The sequence below is a fragment of the Marmota flaviventris genome, chromosome X (genome assembly GCF_047511675.1).
Source record: "Marmota flaviventris isolate mMarFla1 chromosome X, mMarFla1.hap1, whole genome shotgun sequence".
Classification (NCBI taxonomy): domain Eukaryota; kingdom Metazoa; phylum Chordata; class Mammalia; order Rodentia; family Sciuridae; genus Marmota; species Marmota flaviventris.
The window spans coordinates 95,950,598-95,973,183 of NC_092518.1; the positions used below are offsets into that span (position 1 = coordinate 95,950,598).

The window sequence follows — 22,586 nt, forward strand, 5'->3', positions numbered from 1 at the left end:
AAGGTTGAGCATGACCTTTGAAGCCAAATGAACTAATCAGGATTTGTTTATATCCAGGATTCTCAAACTTCAGTGGTATCAGACATGCCCAAGATGCATGCTGAAATGTGGATTTCTGGATCTCAGTGCAGATCTCTGAGAATGGGTGTTCTAGGGGTGAGAGGCCCAAGAACCTACATAGTGTAACAAGCTTCTTTGGATTATTTGGATGCAGGTGGTTGTCAGCCACACTTCCAGAAACACTAATTCAAGGATGCTTCCTGCTGGTCTAGATATATTCAGCAGAGAGCCTATTTCCCTACTCATTAAATGGAAATAGTAATACAATCTGTCTCATGAGCAGTTATGAAAATTAGGATGATATGCTTGAAAAGTACTAGGTAATATTATTGATGTTCCTTTCACTTACATATCTGCCTTTAGATCTTCAACTAATTCTTTCTACAAAATTGATTGTACACTTTCTTTGTGCTAAACTCTAGGACTAGGCTCTAGGATTACAATAGTGAAAGACAAAGTGTATATCCTCATTGAGCTTTCCTACTGGCAAGGAAACCTAAGAATAAGCAATTAGAAATGAATCCATTAAAATTATTTACTTTTAATAGTAAGAATGTACAACTAGAACACACAGCTAGAAACTGGTAGGCCACAATTCAAATCTGGATTGGGCTGACTCTAGAGCCCAGTTTTTTTTGGTATCGGGATTGAACTCAGGGGTGCTTAGCCACTGAGCCACACCCCAGCCCCTTTGAATATTTATATTTAAATATTTAATATTTATTAGAGACAAGGTCTCACTGAGTTGCTTAAGGCCTTGTTAAGTTGTTGAGGCTGGCTTTGAACTTGCAATCAGGTGTGCACCATTGTGCCCGCCTACAGCCCAGTTATTTTTTTTTTTCTTTTTAGTTGTGGGTGGACATAATATCTTTATTTTATTTATTTTTATGTGGTGATGAGGATTGAACCCAGTGCTTCACACATGCTAGGCTATAGCTGTACCATTGAGCTGCAGCCCCAGACCATAGAGCTCAGTTCTTAAGCACTAAAAATACTATCTTTTGGAGAAGTGCACCAGGTGTCAGGAAGGTACCTGCAAAAGTTGTGGAAACAGAGTCTGATCAGGGCTTTGAATTTTTTTTTTTTTTTTTTTTTTGTACGAGGGATTGAACCTAGGGGCACTTAGCCACTGAGCCACATCCCCAGCCCTTTTTGTATGCTTTTTTAAATTAAATTTTTTTTTTTTTAATTTAGAGACAGGGTCTCACTGAGTTGCTTTAGGGCCTCTCTAAGTTGCTGAGGCTGTCTTTTAACTTGCAATCCCTCTGTCTCAGCCTCCTGAGCTGCTGGGATAACAGGTGTACCCCACCACACCTGGCCCAACTTTGAGATTTTGATGAACAGATTCCTCTAGACATTTAGCCGACCTTGGATGACTGTCCAGGTTTTTCTTCTGCTTATGTTTTCTGCAGAAAAGTCAGCTTTTTCCACCTCAAAAGTGACCTTTGCAGGGATATTGCTTTCAGCTGTGCAAGTTGTACTCTGGACAATTTTGAGAACACCTCTGGCTGTGGTAGTCCTGAAACTCAGTGAACTGCTTGTCACCATTTACGGGGGATCTCACAGGATGTAAGTTGAACCCTTGAGTTCCCAGATCATTCTGCTTGCCTGTATCTTCCATTTGGGGAGTGGGGAACATTTTTCTCTAGGAGGACAGAAGCAACACTAAAGTAATAAAAGTGGTAGTTTGCTGAGCTCAGAAATAACTGGCACTAAACCAATCAGGGACTCATTTCTGAGCCTAGGCAGAAGAGAGATGTGTCTTTATCACTTGGGATATGGGAAAATCAATAGGTCTGTCCCCAGTGGATCTGTCACTGGTCTCATGACTCAGTCATAACATATGTCTTCTAACTTTGTGTCTCATTTATCAGGAGCTTACTTTTAACTTCCCAAGCCATACTTCCCTCTTCTATAAACCACCTTAGGAATCACTAGACCTGGATTTGCCCTGAGCTAATTCCTTGCATGTAGTAGACTCCCAAGTTCTTGTAGAAAGAAGGAATGAACAAATGAACAGACTTACCAGGCAAGTCTCAATGCTGAGAAGCCAATTTCCTCATCTGTAATTGCAGATAATAGTATCTACTTTCACAGAGTTATTGTGAGGATCAAATAAGACATATGCAAGTGTGCCTTAGAAAGCTTAAAGCACTGTATTAAAGTAATATATATGTATATATACATTATATATATAGATAGACGATATATATAGAGAGATAGGTGCTGAGGATCAAACCCAGGGACAATATTAACTATAAATATGATATCCATCATCTAGGCATATTTTCTTTCAGTTAGATAATTCCTCTGCCCATTGCCATAGAAATTTATTGATTTCCAAACACTTAACACTTGCTATGGACACAACTCCACACAAGTATTTCTTAACACATTTGGCAAACTAAAGATTAGATATTTCCCCCAACTTCTTATCAATTACCAAAAAGGTATTTATTGAGTACCTACTAGGTATCCTATTTTTCCAGGCACCAGGGAATATAAAGAAAACCTAAAGGAGAGCCCTTGTTTTCATGGCGCCTCAGTCTACAAAGGTTGAACAATATATATTTTGAAATAACTAGAGTAGTTGGCAAACTGTGGCCTGCAGGCCATTTATGGACTGCTACTTGGTTTGTATAGTCCACAAGCTAAGAATGTGTTACAATTTTAAATACTTGAAAAAATCAAAATAAATATATTTTGTCACTCGAAAATATATGAATTGCAAATCTCAGAGCCTATAAATAAAGTTTATTGGCATACAGCCAAGCCAATTTGTTTATGGCTCCTTTTGTGTTTCAATAGAATAATTGGGTAGTTTAGACAGTTCTTACAGTCCACAAGTCCCATGATATTCACTCTCTGGCCCCTGTAGGAAAAATTGCCAATCCCTGTTCAAGAGGGCACTAAGCTTAGGTTTGTCTGCTTTTGTCAGTTACTCTGTCTTCATACTATAAAATATTCTGAAAAGCCATATGCATTAAAAATTCATTAATTTGATCATTTACCAATGAATATTAAGTGATAGTATAGGAAGTGTGTCCTTGTTAAGGATAGATGAAATTCAGCATAAAATATCCTCTGTGAAATTATGAAATAAGGTATTACAAGAAAAACCCCAGGCATAACCTCCTAAAAGATCCATTAGGTAATGGAAACTCTATCTCCAGGAATCTTTAGGGTGGGTGAGGCCAATGGGAATGTGAATGGAGTCATTTGAAAGAGTTCTAATCCTAATAGTTCCAAACTTCTTTAATAATTGGTGTTGATTTCCTAATGAATGAAGAAGCCTATTAATACTTTTTGTTTTTTACTCTGGGAGATTTCTGATATGTTATATTTGTTAGGAGGGGCTTTGAGATAAGTATATTTCTCATCAGATCCTTGCGATTAACTCAAAATTTTATAGATCCAGAAACTCTAGAAGTTCAATTACCCAGGAAAAATTGGGAAAGAGAGCAGAGAAAAAGCAAAATCCTGTGAGGAAAGAAAAGGGCAAAATAAATAAATAAATACAATTACTTTCCTCCTGATTTTTACTCTTAGATTTTCTCTATTTCCTCTTTTAAACAATAGCAGATTTACCTTGACAGCAGGGATAATGTGATTCTGCTGTCAGATCTCAAGTAAAAGGCAGATAATTCTATGGGGTTATAACCTATGATACTCCTCTGTGTATTCTGACTTTTGTGTTGAAGCTAAAAGATACCTCCTAGCCCATTCTGTTTGTTACACTGAGCAGGGCTATGGCATGAGGCTCCAGTGACCATAGGAAGGGAGAGAGGCCTCCTTAATATTAGGTTTATAAACCTCAAGCTTCTCAGAGATTAAAAAAAAAAAAAAAACATTTGTATCATTTTGCTTTATAATCAACTGATACCTGGTATTCATAACAAGGACTGCAGGAGTAAGGCAGAAACCAAGAGGAATCACTCCCCAACAATGACCTTTGGGCCCTGTTCATTTGACTCATCCACCAAAGTTGTTGGTAGCTTATAAAAAGAACAGAGACCATCTTTAGAAAGGTCAGGTCTTCTACAAAGAGTGATTTTTTTTTTTGGAATCTCAGTTCTGAAATCTTTTGAAATACATTTGTATCTCTAGAATGTCTATTGGTAATTGTTATTTTATAGAAAGGCTGAAGTTGTCTTTGGGTTGGGGACTGTGGCACAGACCTGATTCTTTGCAAAACTATGATGCTGGTGAAATTTTCTTTCGCTGCCCACAATCTCTTTTTCTTGTTGGTGTCCACTCCCCAGTCTTCCTCAGGTGTATTTCCCTCATGATACCTCTATTGCTTGGCCCCATATGAAAACCTGATCTCAGTAAGGGATTGGACACACTCATTTACACTGTCACAAGTGAACTATTAGCAGTTCAAATCATATTTGTGTTATATCTGGGAACAAAATTTTAAAGTGAGAAATTTTTGGATGACAGTAGGAGAATGTCTGTGAACCCTCTGAGACTTTGGTAAACTTATGTATGTTTGTTCATATGTTCATTTTTCTTGTCCATATTCAGATTGTCAAAGAACTCTGGGATTCTCCAAAAAGGTTAAATGCAGTCTTAAGGCAAAGAAACAAATGCAAAAGTGAAGTTTGTAACTGTAATTCCATAATTGTAGACTCCATGAGAATGGAGTCTGTCTTGTTCATCTATCACCTATTATTTCCCCAGTCAAGAATACAGTGTGGTTCATAGTAGTCTTTCAATAAATATTTGTTAAATTCATTCATTTATTCATCCAAGTAGTATTTATAATTAAGCGAATGAATGAAAGAATAAAGGCCATCAGCCAGAAGATGAGGAGAGACTTTGGTGTTGTACTGTCATTTTCATAGTTGGTGATGTTTCCTTTTCAGTTAGCCAAGATAATGTCTCCATGACAACTACATATGTTCCTGATGAACACTAAGACAGGGAATCAGGGATACAGAGCAGCACATCAGGCACCTGCCCTTTGGTTGCCCTTTAGCACAGGGAAAGAAAATCCACTCCCTTTCATTTGTCTCCTTCACATTCCCACTTGAATCTTTGTCAGTCACCCAAATCATCAACAGGCAGCAGCAGGCATTACAGGCTGTTGCTGCTATTGGAAGCAGAGGCTGTTGTTCAGCTGAGATGTGCCAAAGTATCCTGGGAGAACCCTGAGGGGAAGAACTCTGGTCACCAGCTCACTCCCACTCTAAGCTCACTGACAAAACCAAGATCAAGTATGGATGCAGAATGAAAAAGAAATCTATTTCTCTGTTCAACCACCAGGGGGAAGGCCAGGCCAGGCCCAAAAGCAATGTGGAGTTCTGAAAAAAAACAGTCTTCAGCACTCCCTGAATCATTTGCAGAGAGAATGCTCCATTCTCCTCATTTGCAAATGATGGACAGTTGACTTGCAGTTGTGCATTTAATGTCAAGGGAGGCTCTAGGCATGCAAAAAGCCACTTGGGAAAGAAAAGGGCTGAGATGTCCCAAGGCAGGACATATAAGTTGAAATAAGGAGTTCTTGTCATACACATTAATTTGGTAGCTGATCTGTTTACCCTCCATGGGTGTGGTGGTCTTAGGTGGGTTACTTGACTGTTCCTTTGCAGAGGCTTGGAGTATTAGGGACAGAGTTGAGGTGCAACCAGGTGTTTAAAGTCTGGTAGACACACAAAAGAAGAAAAAGAAAGCTACTGTGTGTGTTGGGGGCGGGGGGTCGGGTCATGTTAGTGGGGAAATATCAGCCCTGGAAATAAGGCATTTAGTTTGAAGAACTCAGGGGAAAGTTCATTAGAGGATCCCTTTGGTTAGAACACAGGGGACAGTCAGTAAGTCAGTCAACCAAATGCAAGGGTGAAGTCAGGGAAGTCTGAGATTGGGTGGGGAATGTGTATAGTGCATGCATCAGAGCCTAGAGATTTGGGCTGTGTTATGGTTTAGATGTGGCATTCTCAAAAAGCTCACCTGTGAGACAATGCAAGAAGGTCCGGAGGAGAAATAATTCAGTCATAACTTAACCCAATCAGTGAATTGATTCCCTGATGTGGGATTAACTGAGTGGTAACTGGAGGCAGGTGGGGTGTGGCTATGGGGTATATATTTTTTATCTAGAGAGTGGAGTCAGTCTCTCTCTCTCTCTCTCTCTCTCCTTCCTGATCACTCTGTGAGCTGCTTCCTTCCACCACACTCTCCTGCCATGATGTTCTGCTTCACCTGGAGCCCTGGGGAATGGAGCCAGACTTCTATAGACTAAGACCTCTGAAACCGCAAGCCCTCACATAAACTTTTCCTCCCCGAAAATTTTTCTGGTCACATCTTTTAGTCATAATAGCTAAAAAGCTAGCTAAAACACAAGCTAAATGAAATAAGCCAATCCCAAAAAACAAAGGTCAAACGTTCTCTCTGATATGGAGACACTAACACATCTCCATGGGGGTGGGATAGAATTTCAATGGAATAAACAAAGGGGAATGAAGGGATGGGAAGAATATGGGAATAGGAAAGACAGTAGAATGAATCAGACATAACTTTCTTATGTTCATAAATGAATATATGACCAGTGAAGCACCACATCATGTACATCCACAAGAATGGGATCCTATTTAGAATAAGTTATACTCCATGTATGTACAATATGTCAAAATACACTCTACTGTCATGTATATCTAAAAAGAACAAAATTTTTAAAAAATTGAAAAAAAAATAAAAAAGAGAAGAATGAAATCCTGTCATTTGCAGCAAAATTGGTAGAACTAGAGGATGATACATTAGGTAAAACAAACCAGACAAATACTTCATGTTCTGTCTCATATGTAGGAGCTAAAAAACTTGACTTGAATTTAGAATAGTAATTACTAGAGATTGGGAAGGGAGGGTGAATAAAGGGAAGCTGAATTTGACTAGTGCACACTGTATGCACATGTTGAAATGTCACATTGAACCCCATTAATATGTGCACTTTATATATGTTAATTGAAAATAAAATATGAAAAAAGAGTGTGCCCTAGGCAAGTCAATTTTATCTCTGTGCCTCAGTTTCCTCACCTATAAAATGGAATTAATATTAGTTATGTGAAGATATCTGAGCTAATCTGCACAAAAAAAGTTCTTTTTTATAGTATGTGGCACATAAGTGCTCAAGAGATGATAGCTATTAATGGCAGCTATAATAATAATAGGAAGCACTTGGTTGAATGTCTGACATTTCATAAAGGCTTGTCTATATGCCAAATATTCTTATTTATTCCATTCTTATGACTGATTTCTCTATGTGTTAGAGACGCTCTAAGCTCTTAAGTTGGGTCTAAAGATGGAGACACGGGGCTTGTCCAGGTCCGGCAGTTGACCAGGGTTGCTGGGCCAACCCAGGTAGACAGCCAGCATGAGGGACCAGAATGGAGATGTGAGAAGCTATAAAAACAGACTTTATCTCCTTTTATTATTTTTCTAATAGCAAGAGCTGAACCTCGTTATCTAGCTCCTAGGGACACAAGTCCTTTACATGTCTCTCCTCACTGCTAAGCATATTTGCTGTTGGGAAAAAGAGGATTTCATGGCCATTTTAAAAGATAGTTGCATGGGGAATGAAAGGATGGGAGGCAAAAAGGAGTGAAGCCGACCCCTATAGTCTTACTGCCCCAGTAAACACCAGGCCAATCTCTGCTATTTATTTGCCAGAAATGAGAGCTAATCACAGTGCCCACTTGTCTGTCTTTCCAAATTTGACTCATCCTTAAGGCTCAGTTCAACTTGGGCTTCATAAATCTACCTCACAACAATCCAGTGAGATAGGTACTGGTTGGGGTGCAGCAGGGAGAACAGAAATTACTCTATATCTTTCAAATCTGTTTAAAAAATTTTGTTCTTTTATATATATAACAGTAGAGTAATATTATATATACATGGAGTATAACTTACTCTAATCAGGATCCCATTCTTGTGGTTTTACATGATGTGGAGTTTCACTGGTCATGTATTCATATATGAACATAGGAAAGTTATGTCCAATTCATTCTACTGTCTTTCCTATTCCTATCCCCTCCTTCCCTTCATTCCCTTTTGTCTGATCCAATGAACTTCTATTCTTCACTCACTCCCCTACTTATTGTGTGTTAGCATCTGCATATCAGAGAGAACATTCAACCTTTGGGTTTTGGGGACTGGCTTATTTCACTTAGCATGATAGTCTCCAGTACTATTCATTTACCTGCAAATGCCATAATTTCATTCTTCTTTTATGTGTCTTTCAAATCTTGAAGATATAATTCAAAAATTAGTTTTATAGATGATGGAAAAGCTGGGAAACTAAACAGGAGTCAGTGAAGCAACTCAGAGTTAGCAAGAACAGGAAGCCCCTCTTCTCCCTAGAATTTGAAGGACAAGAAACAGGAAGAGGTACAGTCAACGGACCCCAGAGACTGGGGCTCTCTGGCAGAAGCTAGAGACAAAGTGGAGCTGCCCTGCAAATGCTGTGGCAATGGAGGGAGGGGATGCCTACTGGTTGCTGGAGGTGAGTCCTAGAGAAAATATAGTTGCTGCTAGAGGCACCACAAAAAGTGAGGGTGGGGAGAGGGAACAAATGTTCTAGCTTCTCCCCTCCTCCCACCTTCTGGTTTACTCAGAAGCCAAAGGGCAAGGGATTGTGGGGAATATCGTTCCCTTGATACAGGAAATGGGCAGAAAATGGATCTGAGTACGCAACAGGCAAAAAGTCTAATTATAATCCTTATTTTACACAGAAGTCAAATGAGGCAGAAAGAGGTCAGATCACCCAAAACCATACTAAGTAACAGTCCAGGTTTCAATGCAGGCAGCCTAACTACTCTTGAGCCCATGCTTTCAGTAATCACTGCTAATTATACTCACAGTAATAAAACTATTTTTAGTTTACTCATGTCAGACTTTTTCCTCTACACTTTAATCTCCCTAATGGCATCAACTGTGTCTTTCCCTTTATGTCATTTACCTTACCCTTGTGTCTCTCATAGAACCTACCAGAAGATGTAAGTTGTCAATGGAAATGGGATTATCAGTATTCACAGGTTCTACATTACCCAAGGGAGGGGGGCACTTTTAAAATGTCCTTGGTGGTTATGAACGTTTGCTTTGTCCTTAGTGAAAAGTCACAGTCCCTGATCAGATTCCAGAGAATGGTTTGGTGACAGGGAAAAAGCACAAACTGAGATGAAGGAAATCAATATCTAGATTGCTTGAGGGCAACCCAAAGGGAAGAGACACTTATTAAAATCTGAAATGGCTCCACTCCAACGTCATAAAATTCTTACAGCTTAAATTGAGCAACTCCTTCATCTGGAAAGAGGTTATACTATTCCTTAGACTTATTATAGCTTTCATGATTTACTGCTCAGTGGAATTGAAAGCTGGCTGGGTTGATACTGTCTTCTGTTTTTTTAAGAAACAGCTCTTGGGAGCTGAGACAGACATGGGTATGCTGGGTACAGCATCAGTGTTTTCTGTCTTGGAAGAAATTAGGTCAGATAGTGGACCCTTTGTCTCTTGGGATTAGAACAAAATCTTCATTGCTGAAACTATTAGGACAAGGAGCCTGGACAATTTAGAGTTGTGATGTAACTAGGGGGAAAAATGGTACTCAGATGCTTCTTACCCTCAAGGTCAGGGTCAATATGACAGTGTAATAGTTCTATATGTGGCTCTTGGGGTTAGTCTACCTCAATTCAAAGCCAGATTGTCTCATTTACTAGTATACTGAAAAGAATATAGTATCACAATATAGTACATTATCCTGCTTTTTGTCCTCTCTCTGGGTATTCTTTCTCAGTCTCTGAGTGATCTATCCTCATTTTCTAACCTATAGATATCAGTGTCTCTTGGGCCTTATTTTCCCATCTCTTCACTTTTTTTCTTTTTGTTGCTGCATTATAATTATACCTAATAGTGGGATTCACTGCCTCATATTCATATATTGGCATAGCATAATTTGGTCAATTTCATTTCGCATTGCTTCCCAATTCCCTCCCCTCCACCCTTTCCATGTTCCCATTCCTCAACTCTACTGGTCTCCCTTCTATCTTTACTTATCTAGCCACACTTACTCCCTTAGTGATCTCATCCATGCCTATACTGGTGACTCCTAAATCTTTGTCTCCAGTCTGGATTGCTCCTCTAGGCTTGTAGACCACTGTCTACTCAACATCTTCCTTCTGATGGCTAATGAGCATCTCTAACTTCATTAGTCTAAAACTCAATTCTGGATCTCTGCCCTTATTCCCCTGCACTGAGCCTACTCCTTTCCCACTCTTTCCCATCTCAGTAATGTGCAACTCCACCCTTCCAGTTGGCCAAAAAAAACTTGGTCTCATCCTTGACTCCTGTATTTAACTCACCCTTACAACTAATCTAGCAGCATATCTAAGAGCTGATCACTTTTCATAGCTGCCACAACAACCACTGGGTCTAATCCACCACCAGCTCTTCTTTGGGTCAATTCAATGATCTCACAATTGATTTCTCTGTCTTTGTCCCTACCCTGCTTCAGTCTACCCTCTTTTCAACACAGAAATCTTATTAACATGCAAGCTAGATCATATATATTTTCTGCTCAAAATCCTCCCAGGGCTCCTTATACCTCACAAGAGTAGAAGCCGGAGTCCTTACAATGGTCTATAATGGCCTACATGATCTGTCCCTTACTCCCATTACCTTCCTGACTTCCTCTTCTACTTCTCTCCCTTTGTTTACTCTGTTCCAGTCACACTGGTTTTCACAAGGCTAAAACCAAGGTATCGGGGTGGCTGTACTCTGATCTGAAGGCTCTAGAGAAGAAACTGCTTCCAAGTTCATTTATGATGTTTACAGAATTCATTTCTGTGCAGTTGTAGGACTAAGGTCTCTACTTTTTTTGCAGTCTGTCAGACTGGGGTCACTCACATCTTCTAGAGGCACCTGAATTTCTTACCACATGGACCCTTCCATGGTCAAGACAGCAATGACAGATCAACTCTTCCTTGTGCTCCAGATCCCTAATATCCTTTTTGGCTATCAGTTACAGAAAACCATTCTTAAAGGACTCATGTGATTTGATTAGACCCACCTGGATAATCTCCCTGATTAGTAACAATACATCTGCAAAATTCCTTTGGCCATGTCATGAAACATAATTGCAAGTGTGATATTTCATGATATTCATAGTCCTGACTATTAGGTGAGAAATGGAAGGGGAGTGATTGAAGTTTCTGCTTACTACAATGATATTTAGACTAAGAAACCAATCAATTTGAATGTATGCCAGCTGCAGTACTGGAGCAGGGTCCTGCATATTATCTGCTGTTCCAGACATTACCTTTTACTTGCTGGATAGTGGAGAGGTCTGGCGGTGTCCTATAGGAAGCAGCTGGAGTGGCAGCTATTTACCAACTAGAACAGAAATATTTCTAATATCTTAACATCTGGTTAGTCATATCAATGCATAGAAATTGGTTATCAGATCTACTTAGAGGGTTAAAATTCATAGTGCAGTATGTGAAGTACTGTCTTTTTCTCTGTGCTTTGAGAATTGGAGGTTGGTCTCAGGTGGCTGGGGGTAGGCAGGGAGACCACCTGCCCTCTTTGGCAGTTTGATGATGGGCAACAGCCCTCTCTAACCTTGCCTGCTATTTTTTCAATGCTAGGTTTACTTGAATGACTGTCTTCATTTGCAAGGCTGTCTTCTGCCGCAGAGAAGTCCATTCATCTGAGATGATGACTCCAGATGCTGCCACCCTACTGGAGATGACCAAACCAATCCTATGTATTTAGGCTCTCCTGAAGCCACTCAGCAGCTGGAGCTCAGTGAGGCACATGCTGTTCACTTTTTGTCAGCATTAGAGTGAGTGCTGCACAGCAGCCAATGAAACTGAAGGCTCTTTTTCTTTCTTCTTTTTGGCATGGGGATTGAACCCCAGCCCTTTTTAGTTTTTATTTTAAGACAGGTCTCACTAAGTTGCTTAGGGCCTCAAACTTGCATTTCTCCTGCCTCAGCCTCCTGAGTTGCTGGGAGTTGCTGGGATTACAGGCGTGCACCATTGTGCCCAGCTCTGAAGGTTCTTATTAACTTACTGAATAAGTCTTGATCACAGACCATCATATTTTGTAATGACCAATCTCAGGCAACAGAGATGTCTCTTGTGGTTGGGACAGGGGATAGGAATAGGGCCTACGATAAATGAGCATTTTTGGACTACTCCATCTGTCTCACTTAATATTTTGTAATGGGTGAATCTGGTTAAAATAGCATCAAGAGCAGCTTTGTTTGATGTAATTTATGCATGTACATAAATAACATTAGTGACAAGATGGTTGTGCTGAAAGAAGTGTCACAGAGGGTAATAAGTAGCTTAAGGGAGATATGAAGAGAAAAGTAAAACACTACTAATTGCAAATAACTAATAATATATACTATGGCCAGATTCACCTACTGAAGTTGGCTGGTAACATGGAGCACAGGCCTGGTCTTTGCCACTTAAGCAGTTCCAGATACTTTTGCAATCAGATTGCTAAATATTGGCATCCTGCTTGTTCCATTTCCAAATGGTTAAAAAAAAAAAAACTACCAGAAAATCCCAAAGCAGAAGGTAGTATTCAGAATGGTTGGCCATGACCCAGATGTATGAGATGGTACAGACATAGACACAATTCATGTCATCTACTCCAGGCACCCTCCATGGGGAGGGGAGTCAAGGAGTTTTCTTGAAGTACAACTGTAGGTAGTATTAAAACAAAACCTACTACCAGCAGGTGGTGACAGGAAAGCTGGAGTTGATGATTTCCACCCTTCCTAGAAAATGTCACTGAGCTCAGAGTGAAATGCCACTGCCCTATGGTGACAAGAAAAATCTCTTCCTTTCTTACTGTCACAAAGAAAGATCCGCTGCCGCAGTCTGGCTGGGCACAATCAGGAGCCACTTGTCAAAAGAAACTAACTTTATTTTTAGAACCACACACGCCAAACAAAACAGCTCCTCAGGAAAAACCCTCAGAGCCCCAACTGCCACCACCGGCTTCCCACAACCCTCTCTCTCAAACACAAGCCTCACCACCTTCCCCCATCCTCCTGCTCTTGAGGCCTATTCGCTGGGTCGTGTGGGCGGAGCCAAAAAAGTCCCCCAATGAGCAGCTCTGTGGTGAAAGGGCAGGGAAACAGCCCAATGAGCATCACCGCAAAGGAGCCAATCAGCTAGATGTTGCTGGGGCCGCTGTGAGCCGATCATCAGCTGGCAGTCTGAAAGGGCGGGAAACAGCTCAATGAGCATCTCCAATGAGAATCACCGCAGAGGAGCCAATCAGGTAGATGTTGCTGGGGCGCTGTGAGCCAATCATCAGCCGGCAGCTGGAAGTTTGCTGGCAGCTGGAAGTTTGCTGGGGCCCCTTTGGCTGTGGCTCTCAACAATCCACTGCCAAACATGTAGTGATAAAACTACAACTGTATTACCATGAATATTGTCATCTTTGTTCAAGGGTGGAGGGTAGGATATCAGGCATAGGAAGTGGAGAAATCAAGCCCTAAGATTGCATGTCTGCCCTCATCCCCTTCTAGAGACAGGCTAGGAGTAAGTGTAGATCATATCAGAGGCTTTGGTTTAGTTAGGTTTGAATGAAAGAGAGAGGAAGTAAGCAAGTGAGGGAATGAAGCAAAACTATATTCCACTTCAAACACAACAGAATTTCAGAGCTAAAAGGGACCTTACTGAGCCTATTTCGTTCATCTGCAGACACACAGACTCACAGAACTGGCAAGAATGTTAAAGACCATTGATTGCAACTCCCTCACTGTTTTGGGATGAAAAAAGAAGCCCAAGAAGAGAAAATAAATTACCCAAGGTCACTTTATTATACATGGCAGAATCAGGATTAAAGTCCCTGGTTTCTAAACTTCTAATTTTTTTTTCCCATTATATAGCCCTTTTTTTTTTTCTATTACCTAAGCACTTAGGATCTAAAGCATACCAGTAGACAATCTTATGCACTTATGTTTTTTGGTACTGGGGATCAAACTTGGGGCACTTTACCACTAAGATAGGAGACAGGAGATACCGCTGTCCAATTTAGAGAACTAGATTGGCTGAATTGACTCTGGAAGTGAGGTGCCCAATGGGGAAGCCAGTTGTGCTCATACCATCAATTTTCCTTACTGAGGCAAGAAAATAAATTTAAAAAATTAAAATATTTTTAACAGCAAGAAAATTCTATTAACTAAAACAACCTAGTATAGATTACCAAAATTCAATATATTGAGTCCAAACAGAATTACCTTAGAAAAAATAAAATCAATTTAACAATTGAGAAAGCTAATGTAAGTTCATTGAAGCAGACAGACTCTCCCCCCCCCCCCCCCCGAGTACTGGGGATTGAGCTCAGGGCTTCACACATGCTAGGCAAGTGCTCTAATAACTATGAGGGTAATAAGTAGCTTAAGGCAAGTGCTCTACCACTAAGCTACATCCCAGCCCATTTTAGTTTTTATTTTGAGACATGGTATCACTAAGTTGCTGAGGCTGACCTTGAACTTGCAATCCTCCTGCCTCAGTCTCTGGAGTAGCTGGGATTACAGGTATGCACCACTATACACAGCCAGACTGTCATTGAGCTTGTAGTGGGCTCCATACCAATGTCACACACTCCTGAAACCAAAGTAAAGACCCTGATAAAGCAAAGCTACTTACGGCAATAAGCTGGTAGGAGTTGTTCATCATGGCAATCAGCATGTTCAGCAGCACTACCAGGGAGATGACATTGTATGTTCCAAACATGGTAGCTCCTACAAACTCGGTGAACTCATGTCTGGCTTTCACATTGGTGACATAGAGATTTAAAAGGCCAAATACAGACCAGAAGAGTGACTGAAGTGTTTCAAAGAGCCTAAAAGAGATTTTTAAAAAGCAGGTTAGTTAATTCTCAAGAGTAAGAAAAGAGAAAATGTGAGTTGATCTCTAACAGGACTGTCAGATCTGCAATAGGCAGACAGATGATCTCACATATATTGGTCTCTTCTCTAACACAGCCACGTCACTTTATTTGTTCCTACTTCTATGTCCTGTACTTTGCTTTTCTACCTGGAATACCATCTCCCTTCCCTCAATCTCCACAGAACACTAAGCATGTTCAAGTCATATTTCAAGGACTACTTCTACCAAACTCTTTCTTTCATCTTCAGACTATGTGATCTACTATAGAGGCAGTAAATGCAATGGTTAAGAATATGTTGCATCATTATACAAAATGCGTGTATAAAGATGTGAATTTGGTGTCAACATATCTTATATACAAACAGAGATATGATAAATTGTGGTATAAATGTGTATTAAGAATTGTAATGCAAAAAAATAATAAGAGAGCTCATGTATGATGGCATAATTTGGTATGAACATACTTTATATACAGAGTTATGAAAAATTGTGCTGTGAATGGATAATTATGATTGTAATACACTCCACTATTGTCATGTATGTAAGAAATTAAAAAAAAAAAAGAATATGTTGCTTGGGCCTGATGCAGTGGTGCACGCCTGTAATCCCAGCAGCTTTGGAGGCTGAGGCAGAAGGATCATGAGTTCAAAGCCAGCCTCAGCAAGGTGCTAAGCAACTCAGTGAGTCCCTGTCTCTAAATAAAATATAAAATAGGGCTGGGGATGTGGCTCAGTGGTTGAGTGCCCCTGAATTCAATCCCTGGTACCAAAAAAATATCAAGATTATAAAATTATTAAGCCCAGTGCACTTTGAGAGGCTTTGGGATTTTTTTCTTGGGTTTATTCAGTGGGGAGGAGTGAGTAGAAATCGCTTTTAAAAATCCTTCTCTCTGGGAAAGGACTTTCCGCAGATCTTTGCATGGCTGTCTTCTTAAAAGATCTCAGCTCAAATGACACTTCCTCAGAGAGGCTTTCCTTGGTTGCTCTTGTTTAAGTAGCTCCATTAAGTATTCTCTATCCTACTGTTTTGTTTAATTTTCTTTGTAGTATCTAAAATTCCCTAAAATTATTATTTACTACTAATAATATTAAATATTATAATAATATTAATAATAAATATACTATTAAGAATTTTTGTGTTTTAATGTTTATTTTCTATCCTTTCTACTAGAATGTGAATTCTTATGAGGGTAGAGACATAGATTTATTATATACCTGCTACATAGTAGGCACTCAATAATAGTTATTGAATAGATGAAAGAATAGATGTTAATTATTACTATTATTATTTCATCAGATTCAAGTAGAGAAAATTCTAATCCAATCAACAACTGTATCACAGGCTGTATAGTGAGGGGTAGTTCACTTGAATGAAGACTGTGCTCTGCACTGGCTTGATGCTGGGGGGGGGGCTCTTTCAAGGTCATGCACGTGACCTTTCTCTTTCTATTTTTTATTCGTTACTGGGGATTGAAACCAGGGGCCCTTAAACAGCCCTTTTTAAATATTTTTATTGAGAGACAGAGTCTTTCTAAGTTTCTTAGGCCCTTGCTAAGTTTCTGAGGCTGGCTTTGAGCTCAAGATCCTCCTGCCTCAGCCTCTGGAGCCACTTAGATCACAGGTACGATCAACCTCACCTGGCTGGAAGATTTGATACATGTGTACATTGTGTAATGATCAAATCAGGGTAATGATTATCTTCCACCACCTCAAACACTTATCATTTCTTTGTGGCAAAATATTCACAATCCCTTCTTCTAGCTAGTTTGCAATATACTGTACATTATTGCTATCTATAGCCATCGTTCTGTGCAATAGTACACCAGAACATCTTGCTCCTACCTAACTGTACCATTGTACCACTGACCATTCTCTCACCCTCACCCCTCCTTCCTACTCGCTTCAGTCTCTGACAACCACTGTTATACTCTCTCTACTTTTAGAAATTTGCTTTTTGTTCGATTCAAGTAAGTTTTCCAATTGATGAAGTAATTGAAAATCAATAGTAAGTCACAGCAGGGTAGATACAAGAACCAGAGCATGTGGCAAGTCAGACCTATCACAGGATCTGAATTTCTGGAAGACACAAACAGTCTGGGATAGGCTATGCAAAGTATCACCAAGCCTAACAGAGGGTTGAAAAATGAGGGGATGTGGGGTTCAGTAATCTGGCCATTTCAGGAGGCCACAGCTAGAACATGGGGGTGTCTGTTAGAAATCAGGCAGGCAGGAGGCCAGTAATGGCACACACAGCTAACACAGCAGCTGGATGACAGCAGCTGGAGCAGCTGTGGTTCAGTAAAACAAAAAGCAGCTGTGACAAATATACATAGCATGTGGAAGCACCAGAATTCCTGGGAGTTGAATGTACTCAAAAACAGAAAGCCTTCAAGAAGTGTTGATTACATGACAGACAGCAAGACCAGAAAAAGAACAAGTCCATGGTCAGTATGTTGGTATTGTCTTCCTGAATTGGTTGCTTCTCCTGAATGGATAATGCTATGTTCCTTCAGCACCCATGTCTACAACAATTAAAACTGCAATCATTAATGCCTGAATGTTTGCTAGGTGTTTCATTGACAGAGTCCTTAAAAGTGAAAGACTGGGCATTTAAAATTTGTCCTCAACTTGGTGAAGTTATAGTTAGGGAGATTCTATGGTTTATATAAGAGGTGGGAATGAAGGGTGGTAGGAAAGATCATTCCTCAGTTTTGGTGGTTGGTAGTAAGAATGCCCTTACCAGCATGCACAAAATGTCACACTGTGATCTGGTCACCAGGAAATGCTGGCCTACTGAAAGGCCTGCCCAAGTAAAATAAAGCACTGGCCTGTGAGATGGATAAGTATATTCTTGGGGGAATATCTATAGGATGCTCTGTGGCTGGACTCAGTTGAATTCATAGGGAAAAGACCTCCACCTGGAGGGGGGGTGGTGGAATTATTTGGTGGCTGGGTCCATAATAAAATCATCACAGAGATGGAAAGATTTGTTGACCAAACCCTAGAACTCTAATACCAAATGAATGTCATTTAAATTTTAAAGGAAATTATTTTAGAGAAAACAACCAACTCATTTTTACTTAGTAGATAGTAAACAAACATATGGAACTTGCTAGTTCAAGAAGGGGCACAGATTGGAGATACAAAGATTTGAGAAGAATTGGTATTAAATGCATAGAAGACAAATGCATAGCAGGTGGTTAAGAAGGAATTTCTGCATGGTGGGTGCCATCCATAAACAGATCACAGACTAAGAGGGGGACAAGAGAACGGAGATAGAAACTGCAGTTCCCTGGACATGTATTGAAAATCTCATCTTTGTGATAAGGAACTAGAAGAAGTACAGAGAGAATTAACCCCTCTGGACCTAATTCAGACCTACAAGGAAAACTGGAGGGTGAACTGAAAGAGAAAAGCTTCCAGCAGTCCCATCAACCCAGATGGAGCAAGGCATGACTAATCCTTTGTCTTCATCCTTATCCATTCTGCAGTTCCCTGATCCAGCTATTTCTCATTTCACTGTACCTTTGACAAGCTTCTAGCTCTGGATAAAATGGTCCTTCCCTGCTCTTACCTCTAGCTTCTATTTCTCGCCTGTCTTCTATTCAGCCCAACCCTTGTTTGTCTTAACTGAAGCTCCACATGCTCTAGAAGGCTGCCCTAACTCCTTTCCTACAAAGTTGGGTTAGATGCTCCTCATCTCTGCTCCAACACTACACTAGTCCTATTTTATAAAGGCATGTATCCATCCAACCATAAAGGCAATAGATAGAGGGGAGTAGCTAACAGAAAACTTTAAACCTCTCCACCTTAGTAACAATATGCCTGTGAGAAAGTTATAGAACCTCTTTAAAGTTCAAATTTCCTTATCCCCCAAAATGGGTACTGGTAGAAAAAAATATTAATCACTAATATTTATTTTACTTTTAATATGCTAAGCATTATATTAAGAACGTTACATATATTACAATATTTGATTATAACCCACCATTATTTGTCCACTTTTAAATAAGAAACTGAGGGATAGAGTGCTCACACAGGCAGGAAATTGTAGAAGTAGGATTTGTACCAAGCTCTTTTGACTCTGAAGTCCACACACTTGACCACACACTTGAGCCTGGTTTCCTCTATCCCATAAGATGGTGCATGTAAAACACTAAGCATGGTGTTTGCCATATGACAAACTGGAAAGATGGCAGCTTGTTCATTTGTGTTCTCCATTAGACTCTGAACTTCTTTTTTATTAAACATTTTTTTTGTTGTAGATGGATATCTTTATTTTATTTTGTATTTATTTTTAAGTGGTGCTGAGGATAGAACCCAGTGCCTCACATGCATGAACCAAGCACTCTAAACTGAGCCACAACCCCAGCCCCAGACTTTGAACTTCTTAAGAATAAGGATGTTATCTTATTCAGTATCCTCCTTCTCTGGTACATAAGAGTTGCAAAATAAATGTTTTTAATAAATCTATCAAAGATGACAGGAGAAATATAATCAAGGAAAGAAAAAATGAGTGGTAACATCAGCTGATAGCAGTAGCTGGAAGGATATGAACTGAAATGTGTGGGTCTGGAGACAATAAGAACCTTCAAAATCTGACCAGAACAAAGAGAAGAGCCTGTGTTGGGGCAAAGTTTGTATCCATGTGAATAAGATGCAAAAATACAGATTGAATGATGGATGGAGAAATCACCACTGATTAAGTAAGAGTAGCTGCAAATGAATGATAACAGTTGGGAAGGAAGTGGCAGGGGCCTGCTAGGTCATGGCTCTGTTCTCTTCAGATTTATGTGTATTTGTGATTATTGCAACAAATCTTATATAACTTTACAAAACTGATATTTACACCTTCCAGGGTAAGAGTGCAGACTGGAGCCTGTGTGCCTGGATTGCCATTCTGACTCTGCTACTTATTGTCTATGCTATTGGGGACCTCCTGCTTAACTGCTTTGGACCCTGGTTTCCTCATCTGTAAAATGGTTTAATAATATTAGTGTCTACTTCATCGCATGGTAGTGAGAATTAAATGTGTTAATTCATGTAAACCTGATTTGCAATAGTGGCTGAGCACTCATAAATGTCAGTTAATTTATCCCTCTGTTAAACTTTTCACCTTGATGTTGTTTGGCATTCCTTGTCTTTATAGGTTGTTATTCACTTTCCTATTTAGTTGTACATAGCTGCAATTATATACATACAATTTTTGTGATTTTAAAAATTATACATTTTATACATAGACCTTTTGTGTTTTATATAGAGTCCTCATATATATCATTTTAATAGTTGCCTAATATCCCACCCAGTGAAGACCAAGCCTATCTGACAGTTTTATCAACGCTTTGATTGAGAATCAATGACATGCTTCTTAGATTTTCAGATGACACAAGATTGGGAGAGATAGCTAATAAATTGGATGACAGGGTCAAGATTCAGAAAGATTTCAACAGCTTGGAGCATTGGGCTGGAACTAACGAGATGAAATACAATAGGGATCAATGTAGTGCTTTGTTCCTGGGCCAAGTGCCCAAGTACAAGATGAGAGATGTAGGAGAAAGGCCAAGGGTTTTTGCTGAAAGCAAGCTCAAAGTGAATCAGCAGAGTGACAGAGTTGGGCAGATGACATCAGTCATCTCAGAGGGACAGAAGCATACATAGATCATGTACAATTAAAGATAGGATTTCTAAGGCCCATCCATGTTGTTGCATTAAATGGCTTGCATATAAAACTGCTAAAATCTGAATCAAGTCACTGGATTTATCATTGTTTATTTCCTGGTTGTGATGTTGTACTATACTAATGCAAAATGTTGCCACTGGGGAACATCAGGTAATTATTTCTTACAATTGCATATAAATCGATAATTGTCTCCAAATAAAAAGCTGTAAAAAGATAGGCTCTCTACGAACTTCATTTTTCCATTCAACTGTTTGATAGGCATTTTGAATATCTTTATGTCTTAGGGCCCCTTATGGCAGATGTGAAGCTGACTCAAATAGGAGTATCAGTCTAGTGGGAATAAAGAGACACAACTGACTAAAATATAACAGGTTTTGTACTTTAATGGATATGTGCTTAAGATGCTATGGTGGACACAGAAGAAGCCTACAGCTGAGAGTGGTTAAAAAAAGTCTTTAGAGCATTTGATACTTTGGCAGAATTGGAAAGTTGTGTAAAAGTTTTCTAGGCGGGCTAGGTGAGGATTGGCTTTCTAGGCAGAGGGAATGGCATGTGATATACAAAGGCCTATAGGACTGACATGCTTTCTTGTAGCTGGGAAATAGCAAGATGTTGACTATGGAGGAGAGGAGTGGAAGGCTGAAGAGGCATGGTCTAGACTTCTAAGATTCTGTGTCTTATGGTAAAGATGCTGTATTTATGAAGAAGATTCAGATACACTGGTGGGCATGGAGCCAGGGGCTGACAGAATGAGACTGGTATTTAGGAAGAGCCTTCCACATAGCAAGTGGGAGATTGTTTGGAAGGGAGACAAGACTAGAGGCAGGGAGACTAGTTAAAGAGGATATTGTAGTAGTCTTTGAGAGAGATGATTTAGGCCTGAACCGAGGCAGTGTATGTGTGTACATATGGATTCAAAAGTGTATATGTGTGCGTATGAATTCAAAAGTGTAGGTGTGTGCGTATGGATTCAAAGCTATTTAAGAAGTAAATTGAAAGGGCTGAGTGAGACACTAGATTTGTTTCATGAGGGACAGGGTAAGAGTCCCATATAACTCCTAGGATTCAGGCTGGGGCCTTTTAATGAGAAGAGGAGCTAAAGGGGAAATTGGTTAGGGTGATATGCAGAGAAGGAATTTAGTTGTGGACATTTTGTGTCTTGGGGGCCTGTGGAACAGGCAAGTGGGCAGAGGTGCTCAGTAGGCATCTGGAGATGAGGGCCTGGACTGGAGAGTTAGTGTCTTACCACTCTGACCCTTTTTTTTCTCTCAAGTTCTGTATCCTAAGAATGATGATGCCTTCTTTTTAAAATGTTGATTTATTTTTTTATTTGTTGTTCTTAGGTATTTTGACATATTATACATATATGGAAGGCAACCCATTCCAATTTTGATCCATTCTTATGGTTGTACATGATGTAGAGTTATACTGGTCATGTATTCAATATACCTTCTTTTTAAAAACATTTTTTTTGGTACATGGACAGCATGCCTTTATTTTCTTTGTTTATTTTTATGTGGTGCAGAGGATTGAACCCAGTGCCTCATGTGCTCTTTCACTGAGGTACAGCCCCAGCCCTCATGATGCCTTCTTAATTGCTTCTCTCAACAGCAGATGAAGGCCAGGTACTCCCAGTATGAAATACTGAACTCCAGTCACCAACAATATTGTCATATGTTTGTCAGCAAGGATAATGAGTTCCCCTTAAATTGTATGCCTAGGGAAAAAAGGGCTTTCTCTACTTTTAAAGCCGAAGAACAACAATGGCATCTCTGGAGAATCATAAGGAAAAAGATGACAATAAGCAGGTACCAAAGTTTTCACCAGATATATAAATAAACTTATTTTCCCCTTCTCTAAAAGCTGAGTCTTTCTGATTCTCTGACTGAATAATAAGTATTTTAATAGGTATTACAATGCCTGAGTTGAAGCATTTAAAAG

At 39.7% G+C, this 22,586-nt stretch overlaps 1 protein-coding gene across 5 annotated transcripts in view; it reads right to left on the reverse strand.

Annotated features, from left to right (window-relative positions):
* The window catches only part of Trpc5 (transient receptor potential cation channel subfamily C member 5), a 294,090-nt gene that overhangs the window by 26,430 nt on the left and 245,074 nt on the right, over window positions 1-22,586 (reverse strand). For all 5 annotated transcript variants that reach the window (XM_071606796.1, XM_071606797.1, XM_071606794.1 and 2 more), the window contains one exon: window positions 14,724-14,919. In XM_071606796.1, coding sequence (XP_071462897.1) covers window positions 14,724-14,919 — 196 coding nt within the window. The remainder of the gene's footprint in view (window positions 1-14,723; window positions 14,920-22,586) is intronic.